Genomic DNA, 21,258 nt, shown 5'->3' with positions numbered 1-21,258 from the left:
GCATATATATGAGATCTTTGGCTTTACAGTTGGGCATAAAGTACAAAAACAAGGAAGTTATCAATCTGCATTAAACCCAAATTTGTTCTTTTAGCTGGAGTATTGTGTCCATTTCTGGTCAGACCTTAGGAAGGATGTGAAGGCATTAGAAGCTACAGAAAAGATTTCATGAGAATGGTTCTCTAAAGTATGAGGAATTAAGCAATGTGGGCAGACTGGAGAAGCTGGGCTGTTAGTGTAAAAGACAACTAAGGAATTTTGATAGAGGGTCTGTGCGGCTAGATGGGAAGAAACTATTAGCAAAAATGTTGAGAACCTGAAAACAAAACTCAGTGATCAGTATTAGAAACAACAATGATGAGGAATGCCTTTTTGTATTCTGTTCACCTCTGGACCCAACTGCGTTACAATTTGTGGCATACTAGATGCAGTATGACTAATGGTTTGTATGTTAGCAAAATCAGCACGTGGTTAGGATTTGGAATGCTCTACCTGTTAAATGTGGTGGAGATGGGTCTGTAAAAGATAAATGGATAGTTATCTGAAGTGAAAAGAAATAAGGCTACAAGAAAAAAATTTGGGAGTGGAACTCTAATTGCTCTTCCTGAAAGCTGGCACTGACACAACAAATTTGAATCATGTACGATTAGATCTTGGCAGTTTGAAATTGTTAATGTTGGAGTCTGTACAATTGTGTCAATCATTTGAGAGGCTTTCACACTATGAACTTTGCTTGGATTATGTTTAAAATTATTTACAATGGCAGTGATTTAAGATATTCAAACATTGGTAACTTTTTCAACTTCATGTTCCCAGTGCTGCCCCTTTCTGCTGGAAGCACATAAGTAATTCACTTATTCTACAAGGGTTGTCACAGTGGAGGATTCTAGTGGGTTAGTAGAATCAAATTCAAAAGGCTTAAATAAGCTAGAAAAATGCTATTTGGGTAAATGTAGTGGTATGCACGTTGGCAGGGCTAATGCATGTACAATATGCAGGGAACAATATTGAAAAAGTTGACAAGTTCCAGAGGTCACTGAAGGTTCACAAACAACATGGAAAAATTGTGGCTAATGTTAACAGGATGTTGGATTGTAGTAATACAAGCATTCAGTACAAATAAAAAACATGATTTTGCTAATATACAAACTATTAATCATACTGCATCTGGTATATTGTGCGCAGTTTTGATCTATCCACAAACATCATGTAGTTGGGTCGAAAGATGAGCTACAATAATTATTCCCAGCTTGAGACCGGGTGCTATGGACAACTTGAAAGAGCTCGTGAAGGGCTTAATAAGGGCCTTGACCAATTTAGAGCAGCATAGGCTTATAGGTGATCGAATGGTGATCTTTATCTTTAAAGGGCTGGATAGTATGGCTATTGATCCTGTGTAACAGCCAGGGAGACTTGAGTTCATTGTAGACCTAAATAAACAAAAGGGATAGATGGACCATAATAGGCAGAAGTAGGTCATGCGGCCTGTTGAGTTTGCTCTGCCATTCAATGAGATCATGACTGATCTAAGTGATCCTCAATTCCAATATCCCATTTTCCCCATAATCTGTGTGGAGTTTGCACATTCTCCTCATGTCTGTGTGGGTTTCCTCCTCGTGTTCTGGTTTCTCCCACAGTCCAAAGATGTCCGGGTTAGGTTGATTGGCCATGCTAAAAAATTGCCCCTTAGTGTCTTGAGCTGTGTAGGTTAAAGGTATTAGTGGGTAAATATGTAGGGGTATGGGGGTAGGGCCTGGATGGGATCGTGGTTGGTGCAGACTCTGAGCCAAATGGCCTCTTTCTTCACTCACGTTTCCATGGTTAACCCTTTTTATTTCCTTCTAATTTAAAAGTCTATTGATTTTCCTTCTGTTTCTCCTCTCCCCTGCCTGCCCACTATCCCCCCCCCCCCACCCCCCAAAATAGTGACCCTTTAAAACACATTACCAACTGATGAAGGTACTGCCTCTCTTTCTCTACAAGAGGCTGGATGAATTCTTGCTTGGAAAAGAACACACCATAACGATATGTAATGGCTGCAGGATGACTAAGGCTGGGAAGATATTCAATGTTTAGCAAGGACAGACCAAAAGGGAAAGGAGGTGCTTCCAGTGGTGTTAAGGATGAAATCAGTGCAGTAGTATGAGGAGGAAATTGGATCAGAAAATCTAGATGGAGAATCATTCTAGTGGAGCCAAGAAGCAGCAGGGAGGAAAACATTAGAGGCCTATAGACATTACCACTACTGTTTAATGGCAATGTAGGAGATGGCATTAAACAGAAAATGTGAGATGCATGCAATAGTCATGGATGATTTCAATCTACTTATAGATTGGGCAAATCACATGAGCAACAATACTGTGACAGATGAATGCCTGAGATGTACATGAGATGATTGTTGACTGGTATGTTAAAGGACCAACTGGGCACCATACTACCCTAGATTTGGTATTATGCAATGAGAAGAGGTTAATTAATCGTCTTGCATAGAGTCCTTTACAGAACAGTGATCATAACATTGTAGAATTCTCCATTAGGATGGAAAGTGAAGAAGTCTGACTTAAACTGGCACCCTAAATCTGAACAAAGGAAATTGAGGTGCGGGTTAGCTAAGATAGATTGGGGAACTTCATTAAAAGCATGATGGTGAAGGCTAATATTTAAAGAATGTATGCATGCCGTACAACAATTGCATATTCCTTCCTGGCACAAAAAAACACCAGAAAGAGGGGGAAAATGATTGAGTAAACTTGCAGGTAACAAAAGCGGACTTGAAGCTCCTACAAGTATACAAAAAGAAAACGCTTAGCGAAGGTAAATGCAGGTCTCACAGTTCAAAATGGAAACATTTGTAATGGAGAACATGGAAATACAATATGCTGCTGTAGGATGGCATGGTGGCACAGTGGTTAGCACTGCTGCCTCAGTGCCAGGGACCTGGATTTGATTCAAAGGAGAGTGCTGGAGCCCAAGTCACTGAATATATCTAAGAAGGAACTAGATTTCTTGACTCAGTGTCAGTGTGTATGGAGAAGATAATCAGTCATGGTCACATTGAATGGTGGCGTAGGTTTGAAGGACTGAATAGCCTACTCCTGTTTTCTATATTACAGATAAACCTTTGGTCCATGTGATCTCCTGGATTGCTTTTAACTGAGGAATTTTTCAGTGTACTGTTTAATTTTTAGATCATGTTGTTTTGCTTTTCTAGATTATTTGGCTACAATCTTTTTTTCACAAATGTTTTTGATTTGATTTTATTATTGTCACATTAGTATGTTTCCTAAAGTCCATGATAATCTCTCCCTCAAAATCAATAAAATGAAGGAGATAATTTTCATCACATCAATTCACCAGATTCCCTACCTCTTTCTTGTACTCCTAATCATTCTATGAGATCTGACCCATAGTGGTGTCATTAGCAAACTTGAAAATCGAGTTGGAGGGTAATTTAACCACACGGTTGTAGGTCTAGAAGGAATATAGTGAGGGGCTGAGGCGACAGCCTTGCAGAGCACTGGTGGAGAGAATAATTGTGGACAAGGTGTTTGTTTATCCTTGCTGAATGTGGTCTGTGGGTTAGGAAGTCTAGGATCCAGTTGCAGAGGGAGGAGCTGAGCCCTAGGCCACGAAGTTTGGAGATGAGTTTTTATAGGAATAATGGTGTTGAAGGAGGAGTCATAATAAATGGGAGTCTGACATTAGTTTTTTTCCAGGTATTCCAGGATTTACTGCAGGAGTGGGGGGATAGTAGCTGCTGCAGATCTGTTGCGGCAATAGGCAATCTGTAGTGGATCCAGGCAATCTGGGAGGGGAATTGATCTGTGCCATCACTACCTTTTTAAAAGCACATCATGATGATGGATGTCAGAGCCATCGGGCAATAATCTGGGACTATAAACATAGGACTATCTCACTTTGGCATATTCAATATGCTTGGAAATGAACATTGGTGCAACTTGGACCTGATGCACACAGAAATTCAACACATTACAAGTGGCATTTTCCACTAACAGGATGCTGCTGTCAAGTCAAAAATGCATTCTGCTTACCACAAATAAGTAACATGATATATGAATTTTAGTGCAGTTGTGATGCCAGGTACTTGGTGAATACCTCACTATAATTGGCTCGATTGTAGCAAACAGGTCCCTTAAACGAGAACAGAAAATGCTGGTAAAACTCAACCAATCTGACAGCATCTGTGGAAATTGGAGCCAACCTTTCAAGTCAGGATGACTTTTTGTCAGTGGGGCGGCATGGTAGCACAGTGGTTAGCACTGCTGCTTCACAGCTCTAGGCTCCTGGGTTCGATTCCTGGCTCGGGTCACTGTCTGTGTGGAGTTTGCACATTCTCCTCATGTCTGTGTGGGCTTCCTCCGGGTGCTCCGGTTTCCTCCCACAGTCCAAAGATGTGTGGGTTAGGTTGATTGGCTTTGCTAAGAAATTGCTCCTTAGTGTCTAGGGATGTGTAGGTTAGAGGGATTAGTGGGTATATGTAGGGATATGGGACCTGGGTGGGATTGTGTTTGGTGCCGACTTGATGGGTCAAAGGGCCTCTTTCTGCACTAGGGGGTCTATGATTTGTACAGTCAATTTGTGACTGTTAGTTGGGCTCACAATATAGCTCACTTGCATCTGGTAGAAGCTCTATAAATTCATATGCAGGGACCTGTCCTCTTCAGACAAAAGTAATATGTTCAGGCATTGTCCTTCTTGAATTAAATGAAGATACAAGAACAAATAGTTCCCTGCATTCTCCAATGGCAATACCATGACATGCTAACCGAGCAGAACAGATTTTCATGCAGTAATCTCAGCTTACAAAACAAGCCAACATTTCACTGGCTTTTTAAAAAGAAAATGGCATTGTTTCTGTCCTGATGAGTGCAAGGCTGAAAACCAGTGACAGCATGTCATTTTCAACAAAATTAAAGTTGTATAACTGAGGTTTATAGAGTTAGTGAATTTGTGCATTTTTAACATAAATTTAACCTGACTCAGATTGAGAACTGCTTTACTATAGACTCTTTTTCATACAAATGCACATTTATCAATCAAAATCATGTTATTGAATTAGATATTTCAGAAATGATTGCTCTACTATGATGTTGCTGCAGTGTTTTTTTTAAATGGCTCCACAATTTCAAACATTCATACTTTTGGTACAACTATATAAAATCCTGAAATGCCTAAAATCAGATTGATGTCTATTGTTTGGTGCAAATACAGAATCATTTCCTAAGCTTCCTTTGCTTCAGTGGTAAGAATTTTCTTATTTTAAAAAGTGACTCTTTCAACTCATGGCACTTGGATAGAATCTCTCACTTGTAGAAAAAGTTATGTATTTCACTGTTTTTGAATGGCCCTTGATCCTGCCACAGATTTAAAAGTGATAGATTGACCAGAAGATTACTTCCACTTAATCAAGTCTTGGGTTACAAGTCAACATATAACTGGCATCATTTTTTTTAAAAAATGGTTACATATTCAGATTGAGAATTGACTCTGCATAGTGGTTTTTCAGTACAGAATTAAGTCAGCATTAGTAATAAACTAAACTTTATCTGAATGTAGTTGTTAAAAACTATTCCTCAACTTACCATAAATTTTACGAGATGTAGGAGCAGAAGTAGGCCATTCGACCCATTGGGTCTGCTCCACTAATGAGATTATGATTGATACTCAACTCCACTTTCCTGCCTTATCAGTATAACCCTTGATTCCCATACTGATTAAAAATCTGCCTTGAACATACTTAGCAAACCAGTCTCTACAGTTCTCTAGTAAAGAATTCCTGATTCACAACCCTCTGAGAAGAAATTCCTCCAAATCTTTGTCTTAAATGGGCAACTCCTTAGTCAGATTATGCTCTCTGGTTCTGGTCTCTCCCACAATGGAAAATGACCTCTCAGCATCCACCCTGTCACATCCCCTGAGAATTCTGTGTCTCCAAAAGGTTGCCCCTGAGTATTCTAAGTTCCAATACAGTCCCAACCTCAAAGAAAATCTCTCTTTTCCCAACCCCACCTCCCACTTCCCAATAGCTGTGATCAACTTAGTGCATCTCCTTTGAACTACCTCTAATGCAGGTATAGCTCCCCTTGACCAAAACTGTTAACGGTATTCTAGGTGTGATCTAACTAGCATCTTGTATAGTTTAATAAGACTTTGCTATTTCTGTATTCCAGTTCCTTTGAAATAAAGGCCAACATTCCAGTTACGTTCCCTATTGTTTGCTGAACTTATTTACATGCCACCCTTTTGTGATTTATGCATGAGGAACCCCAAACCTTTTGTGCTGCAGCTAGCCCATCAATTTAAATATTCGGTTCCTTTATTCTTCCTACCAAAGTGCATAATTTCACATTTCTAATTGAAAAATTAAACCAGCAATAAAAGCTTAAGAATCACAATATTGCTAGAAATGATTGAACGTAATTAGAATTCAGAACAGGAAAGGATTCATGAAGTTTGATCAGCCACATCTCTACAATAATTGTCAGCAATGCAAGCAAAGATATTAAATTTTATTAACTGTTTTTGTAGAATATTGTTGAAAAAAGACTTAATTGGCAGAGGTGTTGCCATGGAGAATGCACCAATTGGTAATGATAGACAGGGAACCATCAAGCATTGTTTGACATTTAAAGGCAGCTTGACTCTGGTCAAGGCACTGCCCTGCAAAATGAATCAGCAAATGACTATCACTTATTTTGTTTAGCTGAAACATGTGCAACGTATCTGCAGTTTTATCTGTCTGCAAAGACCCTGTATTTGTCTTTTCAAATTTCAAACAATGGCACTTCAACTGTCAATCTGCACCAACTAGTGCATTCTCCATGACAATGCATCTGCTGCTCTATACAATTATTTGATATTGGTATTCTTGTGATTGCCCTGAGTGCAAGAAAAAAGCTTTGACAAATGTCTTTTTTTCCAGCAATAGTCAAATCTGTTCCACTAAACGACTTTTGTAGAGTCTGTTTCAAAGGGTAACGATCTGCAGTAAGTCATTAAAAGGTAGAATCATCAAGGCTCCTTTGCATGGCTTTATAAACTGTCATACAAGACCAACTTGTGTAGTTCTAACCTAGTAGATATACTGGTAGTCTGACAATTCTTTTACCTTTATTTTACCTGTGAGGACAGGATTTTGTTAAACAAGAGATCCATTCTGCTGAAGTTAGTGTTAGCTAAAAGGACATGGAGGAGGCATAATGTAATGGTCTTTTAGCTGTAGGATGCAAAATGAGAGCAAGTTATGAGAACCAAGGGCTAACCACTCCATGACAGAACTCAGCAATTCTAACACAAGGTCTCCTTCACCCTTCACAATATCCTGTGCGAGGAGTATTCCTTTAATCCATAAGTGAGGATTGAGGATTCAGGATCCAGAACAGCTCCACACTTGTAAGTAAGTGAATTATAGTTTAACATAAATGATTAGAATAAATTCAAAAATGAACAAGTGAAATTTATTCAGATTATTTTAATTTTTGATCCAGAAAAAAAACATTAAAGCAGAAATAAATAGGGGACTGCTTGCTAGGAGTAACTCTGGCTGTTACTACAGCAAGTAGTGACTTTGGCTACTTCCTACAACCCAGGGGAATAGTTTAACCGGGTTTGATAAAATAGGAAGCTTTAAACACAAAACATCTAGGAAATACTGGTCAGGTACTTCCTTTTTAACAAGTGTAATCAAGAACAGAACATGGTCTACAACTGAATCATTCTTGTGCTGCTGGAAAATTATATTACAGCTAACTTTTCAATGTCAGTTATACAGATACAGGTAAAATAGAAATGACAACATAGAAATTCCATGTAAAGTGTGTGGCTACATTAACTGTATTGTCATATTTCACAACCAATGCTGTTAATCTGAATTAAATTAGTAAAAGGTGTTTTTTTCAAATGAACTAATTACACTGAGGAATTCTGGAGCTTGATCTAATGTAAATTGTGTCAGCATAATGAGAACGTGGAGATATTTTCAAGATTGGAACCCATCCTCAGTTTCAATCCTCATTCAATCATTGACTTTTGGTAACTTCTGCCTCCTGTTCTCTCTCCTTTTTCCACCTGGCTTTCTTCTCCATGTTCATGGCCGTCAGTGATTCATTTCTTCTTGCAGCCTGCAGTCATACATGGAAAATAAAGATGGTATGCTATCATTTTTAGGTACCAAGTTTGTTCAGACTTTGAAACATTCCAAATGTTTTATTGGATTCTAAAAACATTACACAGTATTAACTTCACTGCTATGAGCTGCCATGTCTCAAAACGTAGCGTAATTCTTCAGGCAGAAGATCTAAAGTGGAAGTGTGTGCATTAGCGTTGTAGTGAGCTCCTTTGAAAAGAGAACATTTGACTTTTCATTCTTCCAAGTATATTAGCTGAATATTTTTTTCTGATCAAAATGTTCTATGTTCTATGGAGGGAGTGCAGAGGAGGTTTACTAGGCTGATACCGGAGTTGAGGGGGTTGAGCTATGAGGAGAGGCTGAATAAACTAGGCTTGTACTCGTTAGAGTTTAGAAGAATGAGGGGAGATCTCATTGAGACGTATAAGATGATGAATGGGATGGATAGGATAGAGGTGGAAAGACTCTTCCCGCTCAAAAAAGACAGTAGGACTAGGGGGCACAGCCTCAAGATAAAGGGGAGGTGGTTTAGAACGGAGTTGAGGAGGAACTTCTTCACTCAAAGGGTGGTGAATCTCTGGAATTCTCTGCCCGTTGAAGTGGTGGAGGCTGCCTCGCTAAATATTTTTAAGAAGCGGGTTGATGGGTTTTTGATAAGAGAGGGGATTAAGGGTTATGGGGAGAGGGCGGGAATGTGGAACTGAGCCACGACAGATCAGCCATGATCTTATTGAATGGCGGGGCAGGCTCGAAGGGCCAGATGGCCTACTCCTGCTCCTATTTCTTATGTTCTTATGTTCTTATGTAATCTTTTATTTTAAATTCAGCCAACAATATTCTACTTGTTAGGCAAGATACATCTGTTCTAAGACATCATTCTAATCAATGTTAAAATGGTACAAACAACACACATCCATTGGCTGATGTATCATGAAAACAAGTTGTGAGCATGTATTTTTGATAGCACTATTAAGGGCATCATCCATCACACTCCCAAAGAAAACACTAATAACTGACTTAATAGATTTAAGAACATAAGAACATAAGAACATAAGAAATAGGAGCAGGAGTAGGCCATCTAGCCCTTCGAGCCTGCCCCGCCATTCAATAAGATCATGGCTGATCTGTTGTGGCTCAGTTCCACTTTCCCGTCAGGCTTGTCAGGCTTTTTGTCAGGCTTTTGTGCATTTACTATGCATCAATGTAATGTTCTCTATTATAGGATAAATGCCAGCATCATAAATGTACTGATTAGCTATTTCCTAAGCCAAGTCAATGTTTTCAGCAAAATAGCTGCCGTCCACGGGGTAAAAACCATGTAGTACATACACTCTCTGCCGCTGGTTTACATTGGTTTCCTTCTGCGCTGTAACCAGTCTACAAGCATTCAGTCTGCTGTGTCTGTGACGCCTCTCTATAAGCTAGTCCTACTTCTGTCCTTTTTACAACTGCATTTTGATTATCTCAGCTGGATGATCAAGCAGTGAGGAATGTGCTAGGCCATGAGATTATAAATTACAACTCAGCTGCTACTGGTGGCCCACACTGCCTCATATGCCCACTTAATACAGCAGTAATACCAAAACATGCAATGGAGGGATCTTCACAATGATAGTGCAGCAGTCACCAAATTTGCAAGCAAACACCAACAGTGTGTGTTTTGCGGTTCCACTGAATGGTAATGATTGCTTCACATTACTAAACTATGTGGTTGCCAATTTGCTTTGGGTCCTTTTGCAAGGGAATGAGTAACTACTGAGATCACTTAAATTCTGTCTAAGCATTGATAATATGGGAGTTATTTCAATTTTTGATCATAGTCAGAGGTTTACAGCATGGAAACAGGCCCTTTGGCCCAATTTATCCATGCCTTTTTTTTTTAAACCTCTAAACTAATCCCATTTGCCCAGTTTGGCCCATATCCCTCTACACCCATTTTACTATCTAAATGTTTTTAAGACAAAATTGTATCCACCTGAACAACTCCTCTGGCAGCTTGTTCCAGATGCTGACCACCCTCTGAAAAAAATTGTCCCTCTTTGTATCTCTCCCCTCAAACCTATGCCCTCTAGTTTTAGACTCCCCTAGCTTTGGGAAATATATTGACTATCTAGCTGATCTATGCCCCTCATTATTTTATAGACCTCTATAAGATCACCCCTCAGCCTCCTATGCTCCAGAAAAAAAAGTCCCAATCTATCTAGCCTCTCCTTGTAACTCAATCCATCAAGTCCCGGTAGCATCCTAGTAAATCTTTTCTACACTCTCTCTAGTTTAATAATATCCTTTCTATAATAGGATGAACAAAACTGAACAGAGTATTCCAAGTGTGGCCGTACCAATGTCTTGTATAACTTCAAGATGTCCCAACTCCTCTATTCAATGTTCTGACTGATGAAACCAAGCATGCTGAATGCCTTTTTCATCACTCTGTCCATCTGTGACTCCACTTTCAAGGAGCTATGAACCTATACTGAGATCTCTTTGTTCTGTAACTGTGTGACAATTGATAAAATGGACAATTAGGTGGTCCAAATTAAATAGGGAAATTAGTTGAGTTCAAATGACTGGCTTGTCAGAATGGCATATTGGAAACTGTGAATTGCTAATTCTTGCAGCTAACTACAAACCATAAATTGACAGTGCAATTTTCTATGCAATAACCTTACCTACCACTTGAAGCTTTTTGAGGATATGTTTTGTGTGACAGAAATGTTGTGAATAGGGAAGTACCATGCAAGCACAGACATTTATGCGCTTCCTTCATGGCAGATGGTGTGAAATGCAAAACCGGTATTTGGATTATGACATGGGAAAGACCTGAATATAAAATTAGAATTTGTGCCTTGGCCCAGAATATACTCCGAGTTTGTTTGCTAATTTTATTTGCATGCTATGACCATGTTTGATTACTCTTCATTGAATAGACCTCCGACAATCACTTGTTCAGCCCAGTATTACAATTTATGACAATCTAACCCACCATTTTGTGACCCCAAACTAGCACAAATTATTGGTCACGTGGCTTTCAGAAGGGCTGGATCTTCAGGTAAAGAAAGTTGAAAATAATTAAGAAAGCTGAGCTTGGGTTATAATATTCAATTAATTTCTGAAGCAGCTAGTAAGATTTCCCCCTTACCTTCTTCCCTGAAATAATTGTTGCAATACAGGCTACAATTGTCATGATGACCATAATATAACCGGCTTTCACCCTCATTTTGTTCCTTGCAGCATCAATCATCTCAACCCTGAAACAAACAAAATAATATTTTGTAGATAAATTATAAAGTGTTAGTTAATCTTTATCCATTATGGAACCTTCCAAACAGTAAGGATAGAAGTTGGAAGCAATTTCTTTACACACAGCTGCTTTGCTAGAGTAGCTGAAGATCATTGCATCTTTTAAGAGAAGCAAATAAAATATTAACATTGGAACACAGACAGCTACCGGTTTTGTATGAGTACAAGCAATTGAATAGCCTAGCTCCATTCTGTAAGCCGTCGTGATTTCACTGGAATTCCAGAAGTTGAAAATTCCATGTTAATTTTCAAAGTATCAGCTAACTTAACAGCTGTTAACGTATCCAGTCACAAACAAAAGTCCAGAAATTACTGGAATTGTGTGTTGCATTGCAAACTGAGTTTTTTTTGAAACCACATCTCTGGTTTTGCATTGCAACCTGCTGGAAATGCAGATTGCTAAGTCTGGTGATATCAGTGGCATATCTAAGAACCCAAATGTGAAAACGTTTTACATTGCATACAACTATGTATCATTAATCATGTACCAAAGGATCAAACAATCCAAAAAGAACCTTAGTGTAAAGTTTTAAGCTGATATGAAGTTCCAAAATAGAACTCAGAAAATAATGGTGTGGCCATCTACTTTTCTTTAAATGTATTTTTCAAAATTCCATTAACTATTCCCTGAGAGGGCAGGAAGCAGTTGAGTAATCGTGATGAATTGCTTTCAGGGTCTAGTCCTTCATTCCCTTTGTCCTGCCATCTGACCAAAGATCAAAATCACTACATGTCTAGCTACTGCACTAAAATTTTTAAAAAGCGAGATAAGTGTGGAATAAAAGGCTACCTAAAGTAATGATGATCATTAAACTGCCAGATTGTCATTGACCTGATGCTGACCTAAGGTGGGCAAGGAAACCTTCCACTGACTACCACCTACTGCCTTTCCTCAACAATGAATCAGTACTCTTCCATGCTGAATATAACTTGGAAGAAACACCAAGGGCATTGAATATATTCGGTGGGGAATTCAATGCTGATCACCAAAAGTGGCTCAGTACCAGTATTACTGAATGAACTGGTTGCATCCTGAAGGACATTTCTGTTAGACTGGGCCCATGGTAGGTATTAAAGGAAACAAGAAGGAAAAACCCTTGGTCTCATCTACTTGTCACAGATACATCTATCCAGACATTCCTCTGAAGCCAAAGCAGAGGCTGACATGAATGCTAAATGATAGAAACAGCATGCTCCAGATGGAGCTATGTGATTCTCACAATCAATGGATCAGATCAAAGCTCTGCAGTCCTGCCACATCCAGTCATGAATAGTGATGGACGATGAAATTACTAACAAGGAGTGAGCTTGACAAACATCCCAATATTCAAATGATGGGAAGCCCAGTAAATCAGTGCAAAAGTCAAGGCTGAAGCACTTACAACCATCTTCAGCTAAAAATGCCAAGTGGATGATCCATCTCAGCTCCTGTTGAGGTTCCCAGCTGATTTGATTCATTCTGTGATATAAAGAAATGGCTAAATGCACTGGATACAGCAAAGTATATGAAGCCTGATAATATTCTGGATGCAGCACTGAAAGATTATGCTTCAGAACCAGCTGAGGCAGCAAGCCAAATAGTTTCAGTACAGCTATAACATTGTTATCTGCTCCAAAGTTGTCTGGACAAAGGGCAAGAGAAATCCAGCCCAGTCAATTACCAACCTATCAGTCTACTCAAGCATCAGCAACGTGATAGAAAGATGCCTGACACTGTTTTCAAGTGGCACTTGTTCTGTAACAACTTGCTCACTGATTCACATTTTGGGTTGCGCCAGGACAACTCAGCTCTAGTTCTCATTCCAGCTTTGATCTAAACTGGGACAACAGAGCTCAATTCCAGAGGTGAGGTAGGAATGACTGAAATCAAGGCATTGTTTGACTAAGCATGGCATCAAGGAACCCTAGCAAAGCTGTGAAGTCAATGGGAATTGAGGGGGAACTTTCCATTAGCTAGCATCATTTCCAGCATTGGTTGGAGACCAATCACCTCAGCCCCAAAAATATTACTGAAGTAGATCCCCAAAGAAGTCCAGTCACCTTCAGCCACTTCATCAATAACCTTCCCTTAGTCATGAGATCAAGTAGGGATTTCTTCAGATGATTGTACCATGTTTTCTACCACTCACAACTCTTGAAGCAGTGCAACTACATTTAAGATCTAGGCAATATTGAGGTTTAGGTTGTTAAGTAGCATGTAATGTGCCACGCAATTGCTAGTTCTTGTCAACAAGAGAGAAATTAACTACCACCATTTGATGTTCAACAACATTACCATCACTGAATTTCCCCCATAAACAACATAGGAAAATTACCAGAGACCAGAAACTTAACTGAATCAGAAATATAAATTCTGTGGTTACAAGAGTAGGTCAGAGGCTGGGAAATCTGGGTTGAATAACGCACTTCAAAAGAACAAAGAACAAAACAGCACAGGAAACAGGCCCTTTGGCCCAATGAGCCTGCGCTGCCATTTTAACATTGTGAGTTCCCTCTTCCACCCATGACTCTTGTCTACGCTTATTGCCTGACTCACCAAACGCACTTCATCATCTGCTAGGCACAAGTCAGGAGTGTGATAAAATATTCTCTGCTAAGTGAACTATAGCTCCAAAACTGCTCAAATTAAGCTTGATATGATGCAAGGCAAAGCCGCCCACTTGATCACGTGCCACCATAAACAATCACTCCCTTCAGTACCGGCAGCTATATGACGCACAACAACAATTCAGCAAGTTTCCTTTCACAGCACCTCCCAAACCTACTACCTCTCATCTAGAACAGCAAAGGCAGCAGATGCAAAGGAACATCAGCAATTGCAAGTTCACCTCCAACCCACACAGCTTCTGGACTTGGAATTATATCACCACTCCTTCACTGTCACTGAGTCAAAATTCTGAGTCCCTCCTTAACAGCACCATGGTTCTACTTACACCACGTGGACTGCAGATACAAGAGGTGGCTCACTTCCACTTTCTCACTGATAAATGAGATTGGCCAATAAAGCTGGCCCTATCAGCAGCTCTCGCATCGCATGGATAATTAGAAAAATTACTTTGACCAAGTTGAAAAGTAACTCTTTGCAGAGGTGTGGGCCACTTTGCAAACATCCACTGCTCCTTTGGTTAAATGCCCAAATTCAAGTAACTACTTTGTGGCTACTTTCTTCCTCCAACTCCTAGTGGCAGATTTATTAGAATACACCAGTTGACAAACAATCGAATTGCTTTTAGTTGTAAATAGTGATTCCACCTCTATACTCAATCACTGCCCAAACTTTGAGATTATGTAGAAATATCAGCTTTATCTTCACTTTATGTCACTCTATGTTCATGTCATTTTATTTTCAACGTTTCTACTGGCTATTGATGTTTGCAGTGAAGTTAATGAAGGAAAAATAATAAAAATTGCTTACTAAGGAAAGTAGCACCAACATCCCAATTTAAAAAGCCACCAACCAGTAAAATCCCATACCCGTTTCACCACTTACGAAACCACAGCGGGTATATCCTCTTCTCGTTTGAAACGACCAGACCACACTAACATCTTTTTATCAAAACCTGAAGGCTTGTGGCCTGGTAATTTGAAAGCCGGGCGTCCTGAAAGAAATGCAAAAACACAACTTGCTTTCATAGCTATCCAATAACTAGCTCGTGTTACACAACATTGTAAAACGTAAAGTGTCAAAATTGCAATTTAGTCTCGGCCCAGTGGGGACACTAACTCTGAACCAGATGAATTTAAAAGCTCTCATGACACTATTCAAAGAGCTGGAGTCTCTGGCTAATGTTTATTTCTCAACCAACATCACTAAAACATTTTATTTAGTCATTATTTTAATGCCGTTTATGGGACCTTGCTACGTGCAAATTGGCTGCCATGTTTCCTACATTACAACAGCGATAACAGATCAAAAGTATTTCATTGATTGTAAAGTACTTTGGGATATCCTGAGATCATGAAAGACATATTATAAATCTAAATATTCCCTTCTTTCAATCGAGATGTTAGGATTACAAGGCCGACATGGAGAACTCCTTTGGTTCGAGTCATGGTCTCTTCCATAAGCTTACCCAAATCACTCATGATCAGGAATTTATTTTCATAACTAAACATAGAAACATACAGTATCATTGCCTGGGGATGATGTTTAAGAATCAGACCCTCACAATCTTTGTGTGTAACCTCATCATATGTTTACTATCACCTGAAAGGGAGTCAGGTCAAAATTGTTGGGTAAAAATCCTGGAGCTCCCTAACTGCAGTTTGTACACTTACACCACATGGACAGCAGTGGTTCAAAAAGGTAGCACATCACCACCTTCTCGAGGGAAATTATGGATGGCCAACAAATGCTGGCCTTACCAGCAATACTCATGTTTCATTAAATAAAGTGCTTTGGTGAGATAAGGCCACATACAAATTAGTATTTTGTGCAATTATGATCTGTTAAACAAAAGTTTCAAGCAATTTAATCTCATTTTCACTTAAGATTCTTTATAATACAATAAAAAAAATGCCAGTTTGTCTATTATTGTTCAAATAACACAGTTTACTATCCTTATCAGAAGATCTCAATGTGGGCCTATTTTAAATTGTCCTTCATTTTCCTGTCTCACTCAGAAAACTTTACCAACTGACCTTAAAACACATGTTTCACTCTTGTGTTGTATCTAAGTGCAGAAAGCTTAGAGCTATTCTTGCCAAGGGAGAGGGATGGAAGGAGGAATGCCGGGAGGATGAGGGGTGGAGACAGAGTGCATGGAGAGAATACGATGGAGAAGAATTTTTTAGAACATAGAACATAGAACACTACAGCGCAGAACAGGCCCCTCGGCCCACGATGTTGCGCCGACCAGTTACAAAAACAATGACCCACTAGCCTATACCAATCCCTTTTCGTCCATAAACCTATCCAGAGATCTCTTAAACGCCCCCAAACTAGACGCATCTACAACTGCAGCAGGCAGGGCATTCCAATCCCTCACCACCCGCTGGGTAAAGAACCTACCCCTGACATCCGTCCTGTAGCTACCCCCCCTTAATTTAAAGTCATGCCCCCTCGTGCTAGCTATCTCCATCCGAGGAAAAAGGCTATCACTATCCACCCTATCTAAACCTCTAATCATCTTATATGTTTCAATAAGATCCCCAAATTTTCCCCCCAAATTATTTTAATGGGCTGGAGGCATTGCTGGCAAGATCAATATTTATTGCCCAGCTGCAGTCCATCTGGTTTGGACAAGAACTTGTAGGTTCTGCTGTTCCCATGCCTCTGCTGCCCTTGTCCTTCTACTGGTATCGCTCATGGATTTAGAAAATGCTGTCAGAAGGAGCTTTGGTGAGTTGCTGCATTGTACACGCTGTGTCAGTGTGTTGGAAAGTTTATGTTTAACAATTAGTTTGCAGTTATATATATTGAATATGTAATGGAATGAACTGACCTATTATTTTACTTAACTGTAATTAATATTACTCATTCCATGTAACTAACCTCTTCCTGTAAAAGAGCACCTACATCTATACTCGACAAGAAAAATATGCCACATGGCCCTAGGTCTGTGCAAAGCAACACTTGTATAATTTAGCTGCAAGCAATTGGTGTGAAGCCCAACAAGGTTGAACTTATTTATTTATTAGTCACAAGTACTTTACATTCACACTGAAATTAAGTTACAGTGAAAATCCCCTAGTTGCCACACTCCGTTGCCTGTTCGGGTACATTGAGAGAGAATTTAGCATGGCCAATGCACCTAACCTGCACATCTTTGGGAGGAAACCGAAGCACCCAGAGGAATAGACACAGGGAGAACGTGCAAACTTCACAGAGACAATGACCCAAGCCAGGGATCGAACCCAGGTCCCTGGTGCTGTGAGGCAGCAGTGCTAACCACTGTGCTACCCAGCCATCCCCAAGAAGGACACAAGCATAGAATCAGTATACTCCCTAGCAATTAACACTAATTAGTTTGTGCTCATTATCTAAGGCTTAAAGGGGAGTTAAACTCTTAACTTTTTGGCTAATGTTAAGCTTCAGATCAAGTGAAATGCCTTTTCTTGTCAGTTTAAATCTTGTAGATCTCTTTTGTGAAGATCGTGAATTGGATTCAATTTGAATTGGTTTTTGGAGCAAGCAAGGAGATAGATTTGAGTTTGTCCAGTTTGCCTGCTCTGCACATTTACTTGGCAATTTTAAGTATGGAGTAAAAATATTTCAAAAGCAGGCTATAGTATGAAGAGAACTGCTATGAGGTTTCAGGCTTTCAGTCTATGTCCTAAATTTAGTCTTTTAACTTGTAATTCCTTAAAAAGCAGGCATCTCATTATAAACAATATGCCTATATATTGCTTTGGCTCTGTAAATTTAATAATTCAATTCTTGTAGCTATGTAGTTCTTGTGCACTTATTACTTATGAACTTCCTGCTAAGCTTTGTAAGTGTATCTTGGTAGTAGCTTTAACACACAGATTGTCTTTATGCATTGATTTTATACATGCATTTTATAGGTTTTATGCATGAAGAAATTTAGCATTTTCTATTTAAGGCTATGTGCCACTTCATACTCTTCCTATTTTTAATTAACTTGTATCAACCACCAACAATCACTACAGAAATTTACACCAGCAAAGCAGTCCTCACTGCCAAAACACACTGATAAATTCTGTCTTAATAATAATTCTACAGGTCTTGCCATATTGTTACTCATCCATCAATAAAACATTTGGGAATGTGAGGCCAAATAATACTTGACACCACACACTCTCTATTCCCAAACAAGCAGATCATGAAATTATCATCGTAGTAGAAAGCAATGAAATTTAACAAACAAAACAAAGAACAAACCAGCACGGGAAACAGGCCCTTCGGCCCAACGAGCCCACGCCACCATCTTAACAAAGCATTTTCCTACACCTACCTTGACCCGTGTGTATGCGTATGGTACCCCCATTGGAAACCAGATTCAGGGGAGAATAGTTTAGGGACAATTTGTTACACCAATCAGCCTAAGAGCACATCTTTGGGGTGTGGGAGGAAACCGGAGCACCCGGAGGAAACCCACGCAACCACAGGGAGAATGCGCAAACTCCCACAGACACTGGCCCAAATCCATGTATCTGCACAGCTAGCAGTGATAGTCACTGAGCTGATGTGGTGCCCATCTGCTGGTCCAGTTTTAAGCACACACAACGACGCGAAGTACTAGGCCACTCTCGAAACATCCAAGAGCAGCCCACGCACGACCCACCGTGTGCATGCCCCTCGTTAGACAACAAGGTGGACCGACACACCTGCGGAGTAAAAGAGACAAAACATCAACACGTAGCATTAGATTTCCAGTAATGTCCTGAGGCTCTGACCCTTTTTAAAACCGTCTCTTATAACCCTCCACCCGTTTCACTCATTTGCCTATCTAAGTAAACCTTAAATAAGTCCAGTGTGCCTGCCTCCACCACCTTACTTGGTAGTGCATTCCATACCCCCACGACCTTCTGTGTGAAAAACCTCCCTCTAGTATCCAAATTATACTTCTCCCCCCTCACCCTTAGCTCGTGAGCCCTCGTGATACTTGACTCCAATCTAGGAAAAAGCCTGCCACTGTTTATCTATACCCTTCATTATTTTATAAACCTCTATCAGATCCCCCCTTAATCTCTGTCTTTCTAAAGAAAAGAGCTCTAGTTTACCCAATCTTTTCCTCATAACTTCACTTAATGAAGGAACAGAAAAACAAAACTGTCCCAGGAAGGTGACATGTTTAGGAACCAGTCAGGAGATAACAGGAAGTGGCATCTGTAGATGAATATCATTAAAAACCAGAATCTTACACCACCCAAACTAATCAGAATTCAGGAACACCACTAATCATGAGGGTGGGTAATGTATCAGAAAGGATAAATAAGCACCAACATATAAGCATGTCAAGTAGGATGACGAAAAGTCAAAGATCTTGCAGAAAAAAGACACTGCTCTGAAAAGCCAAAGTGGAAGGCAAGACCTAGATGAAGCCAGTAAAGTCACTGCCTAACACTTAAGTATTGTTGTTTGTTACTTAACAAATGTCTTCTGAATGTCACAAGACTGTCTCTTATTGCCAAAATGGTCAAAGTCTCCAAGGGACAAATTAATAGTGTGACTGAAGACTAGCTTAAACATTCAGAAACTCAAAAGGTGGTAGAGGGACCAAATGCTTCATGTGGTGGAAGAAGTGCTGATCATGCAAACTGCTTTCTCCTGAATGTCAAGCTTCTTTGAGAATAACTAAAGCTTTAATCATCCAGGCAAGTGGAGAGTATTCCTTCATGTTCCTGACTTGTGCCAGTAAACAGGCTTCTGGGGCTCAGGAGGGGAGTTCCTCATTGCAAAATTCCCAGTCTTGACTCACTCATGCAATCACAGCATTTATACGGCTGGCCCAGTTCAGTTTCTGATCAGTGGTAACTCCCAGGATGTTGACTGTATAAAAATCAGTGATAGTAATGTCATTGACTGTCAAGGGGAGGTGATCGGATTCTATCTTGTTGGAGATGGTCATTGTCTGACATTTGCAAGGGGTAAATGTTACTTGGCACTCATCAACCCAAGTCTGAGTGTTGTTCAGGTCTTTCAGCATTGCAACATGGACTACTTCAGTAGCTGACGAGTCACAAGTGGCACTGGACCGCCATCTAAACTCATAAAAGGGATGAAGAAGCTGAAGATGGTTGACCTTGGGAAACATTGAAATTACTGTGAAAATTCCCTAGTCACCACACTCCGTTGCCTGTTCGGGTACACTGAGGGAGAATTTAACGTGGTCAATGCACCTAACCAGCACGTCTTTTTGACTTTGGATGGAAACTGGAGCACCTGGAGGAAACCCATGCAGACAGGAAGAGAACGTGCAGACTCTGCACAAACAGTGACCAAGACTGGGAATCGAACCAGGGACCTGGTGCTGTCAAGCAGCAGTGCTAACCACTGTGCTGCCCTGAAGAACTCCGTAAAAAGTCTGACAACACCAGGTTTTAGTCCAACCTATTTATTTGATAATATACTCACAAGCTTTCGAGGGACACCCTCTTCTGATTGACCTCTAACCAGCACCTTCCTTTGTGCTAAGTTTGACTCCCAACTAGTGGAGAATACCCCCTCCAATTCCCGTAGACTCCAGTTTTGGCAGTGTTCCTCCACGCACCACTGGGTCAAATAGTGGCTGGAAGTCCAGGACAGTCACTCTCACCTCAGCACTGTTGCTCCTTTTCTCCATGTTTGAACCAAGGTTGTACTGAGGTCAGGAGCGGAGTGGCGCTGGTGAAAGCTGAGGGGGTTGAAGGGAACTGGAGGATACGAAGGGAACCGGAGGATAGGGAGAGAGGGAGGGATTGCTGATGATGAGGACTCAGCCCATTGCCTCCTAACGGGAACCCGATCCTTACCTGCAGGCCCAGGCCCGGCCGGGGTCACAGGGCCGCTGTCCTCGGCAGGTTTGCCCTCCTTGGCTTTGCTACCAAACCGCCGGCTCCAGGCGAGCAGCCGCTCCCGGTTCGCCCTGAGCGCCAGCCTGATGCCTGCAGCCGCACCGGCATAAGTCCACATCGCTGAGGCCGAGGCCTGAGCCTCAGTGCAGCCCCCGCCTGTCAGGGTAGCCGCAGCTCCCCCCCTCCGATACAGGCGATTAGAATCGATATTTAGGGAGTCGCGGACACGCCGGTCCAGAATAGTATTTTTTTGGAGGGGGAGGAATAAAAGACAAGTTTTAACACCAGCGGTTAGCACTCCCTGGAGAGTGCCTCGGTGATTAAAATGTCCGCTTCTCTCACTCACATAT

At 40.6% G+C, this 21,258-nt stretch overlaps 1 protein-coding gene across 1 annotated transcript; it reads right to left on the bottom strand.

The window, feature by feature from the left end:
- Positions 1-7,472: 7,472 nt before the first annotated feature.
- On the bottom strand, positions 7,473-21,248 carry fam162a (family with sequence similarity 162 member A). The gene is made up of 4 exons (XM_080203736.1): positions 20,867-21,248; positions 14,940-15,048; positions 11,289-11,397; positions 7,473-8,141 (listed from the first exon to the last, which is right to left on the bottom strand). Exons 1-4 carry the CDS (start codon positions 21,024-21,026, stop codon positions 8,040-8,042), a joined length of 480 nt encoding a protein of 159 aa, XP_080059862.1. The 5' UTR covers positions 21,027-21,248; the 3' UTR covers positions 7,473-8,039.
- Between the last annotated feature and the right edge of the window lie 10 nt (positions 21,249-21,258).

The sequence above is a fragment of the Carcharhinus amblyrhynchos genome, chromosome 15 (genome assembly GCF_965287045.1).
Source record: "Carcharhinus amblyrhynchos chromosome 15, sCarAmb.v2.hapA, whole genome shotgun sequence".
Taxonomy (NCBI): Eukaryota; Metazoa; Chordata; class Chondrichthyes; order Carcharhiniformes; family Carcharhinidae; genus Carcharhinus; species Carcharhinus amblyrhynchos.
This window is presented reverse-complemented; position numbering and strand designations above follow the sequence as displayed.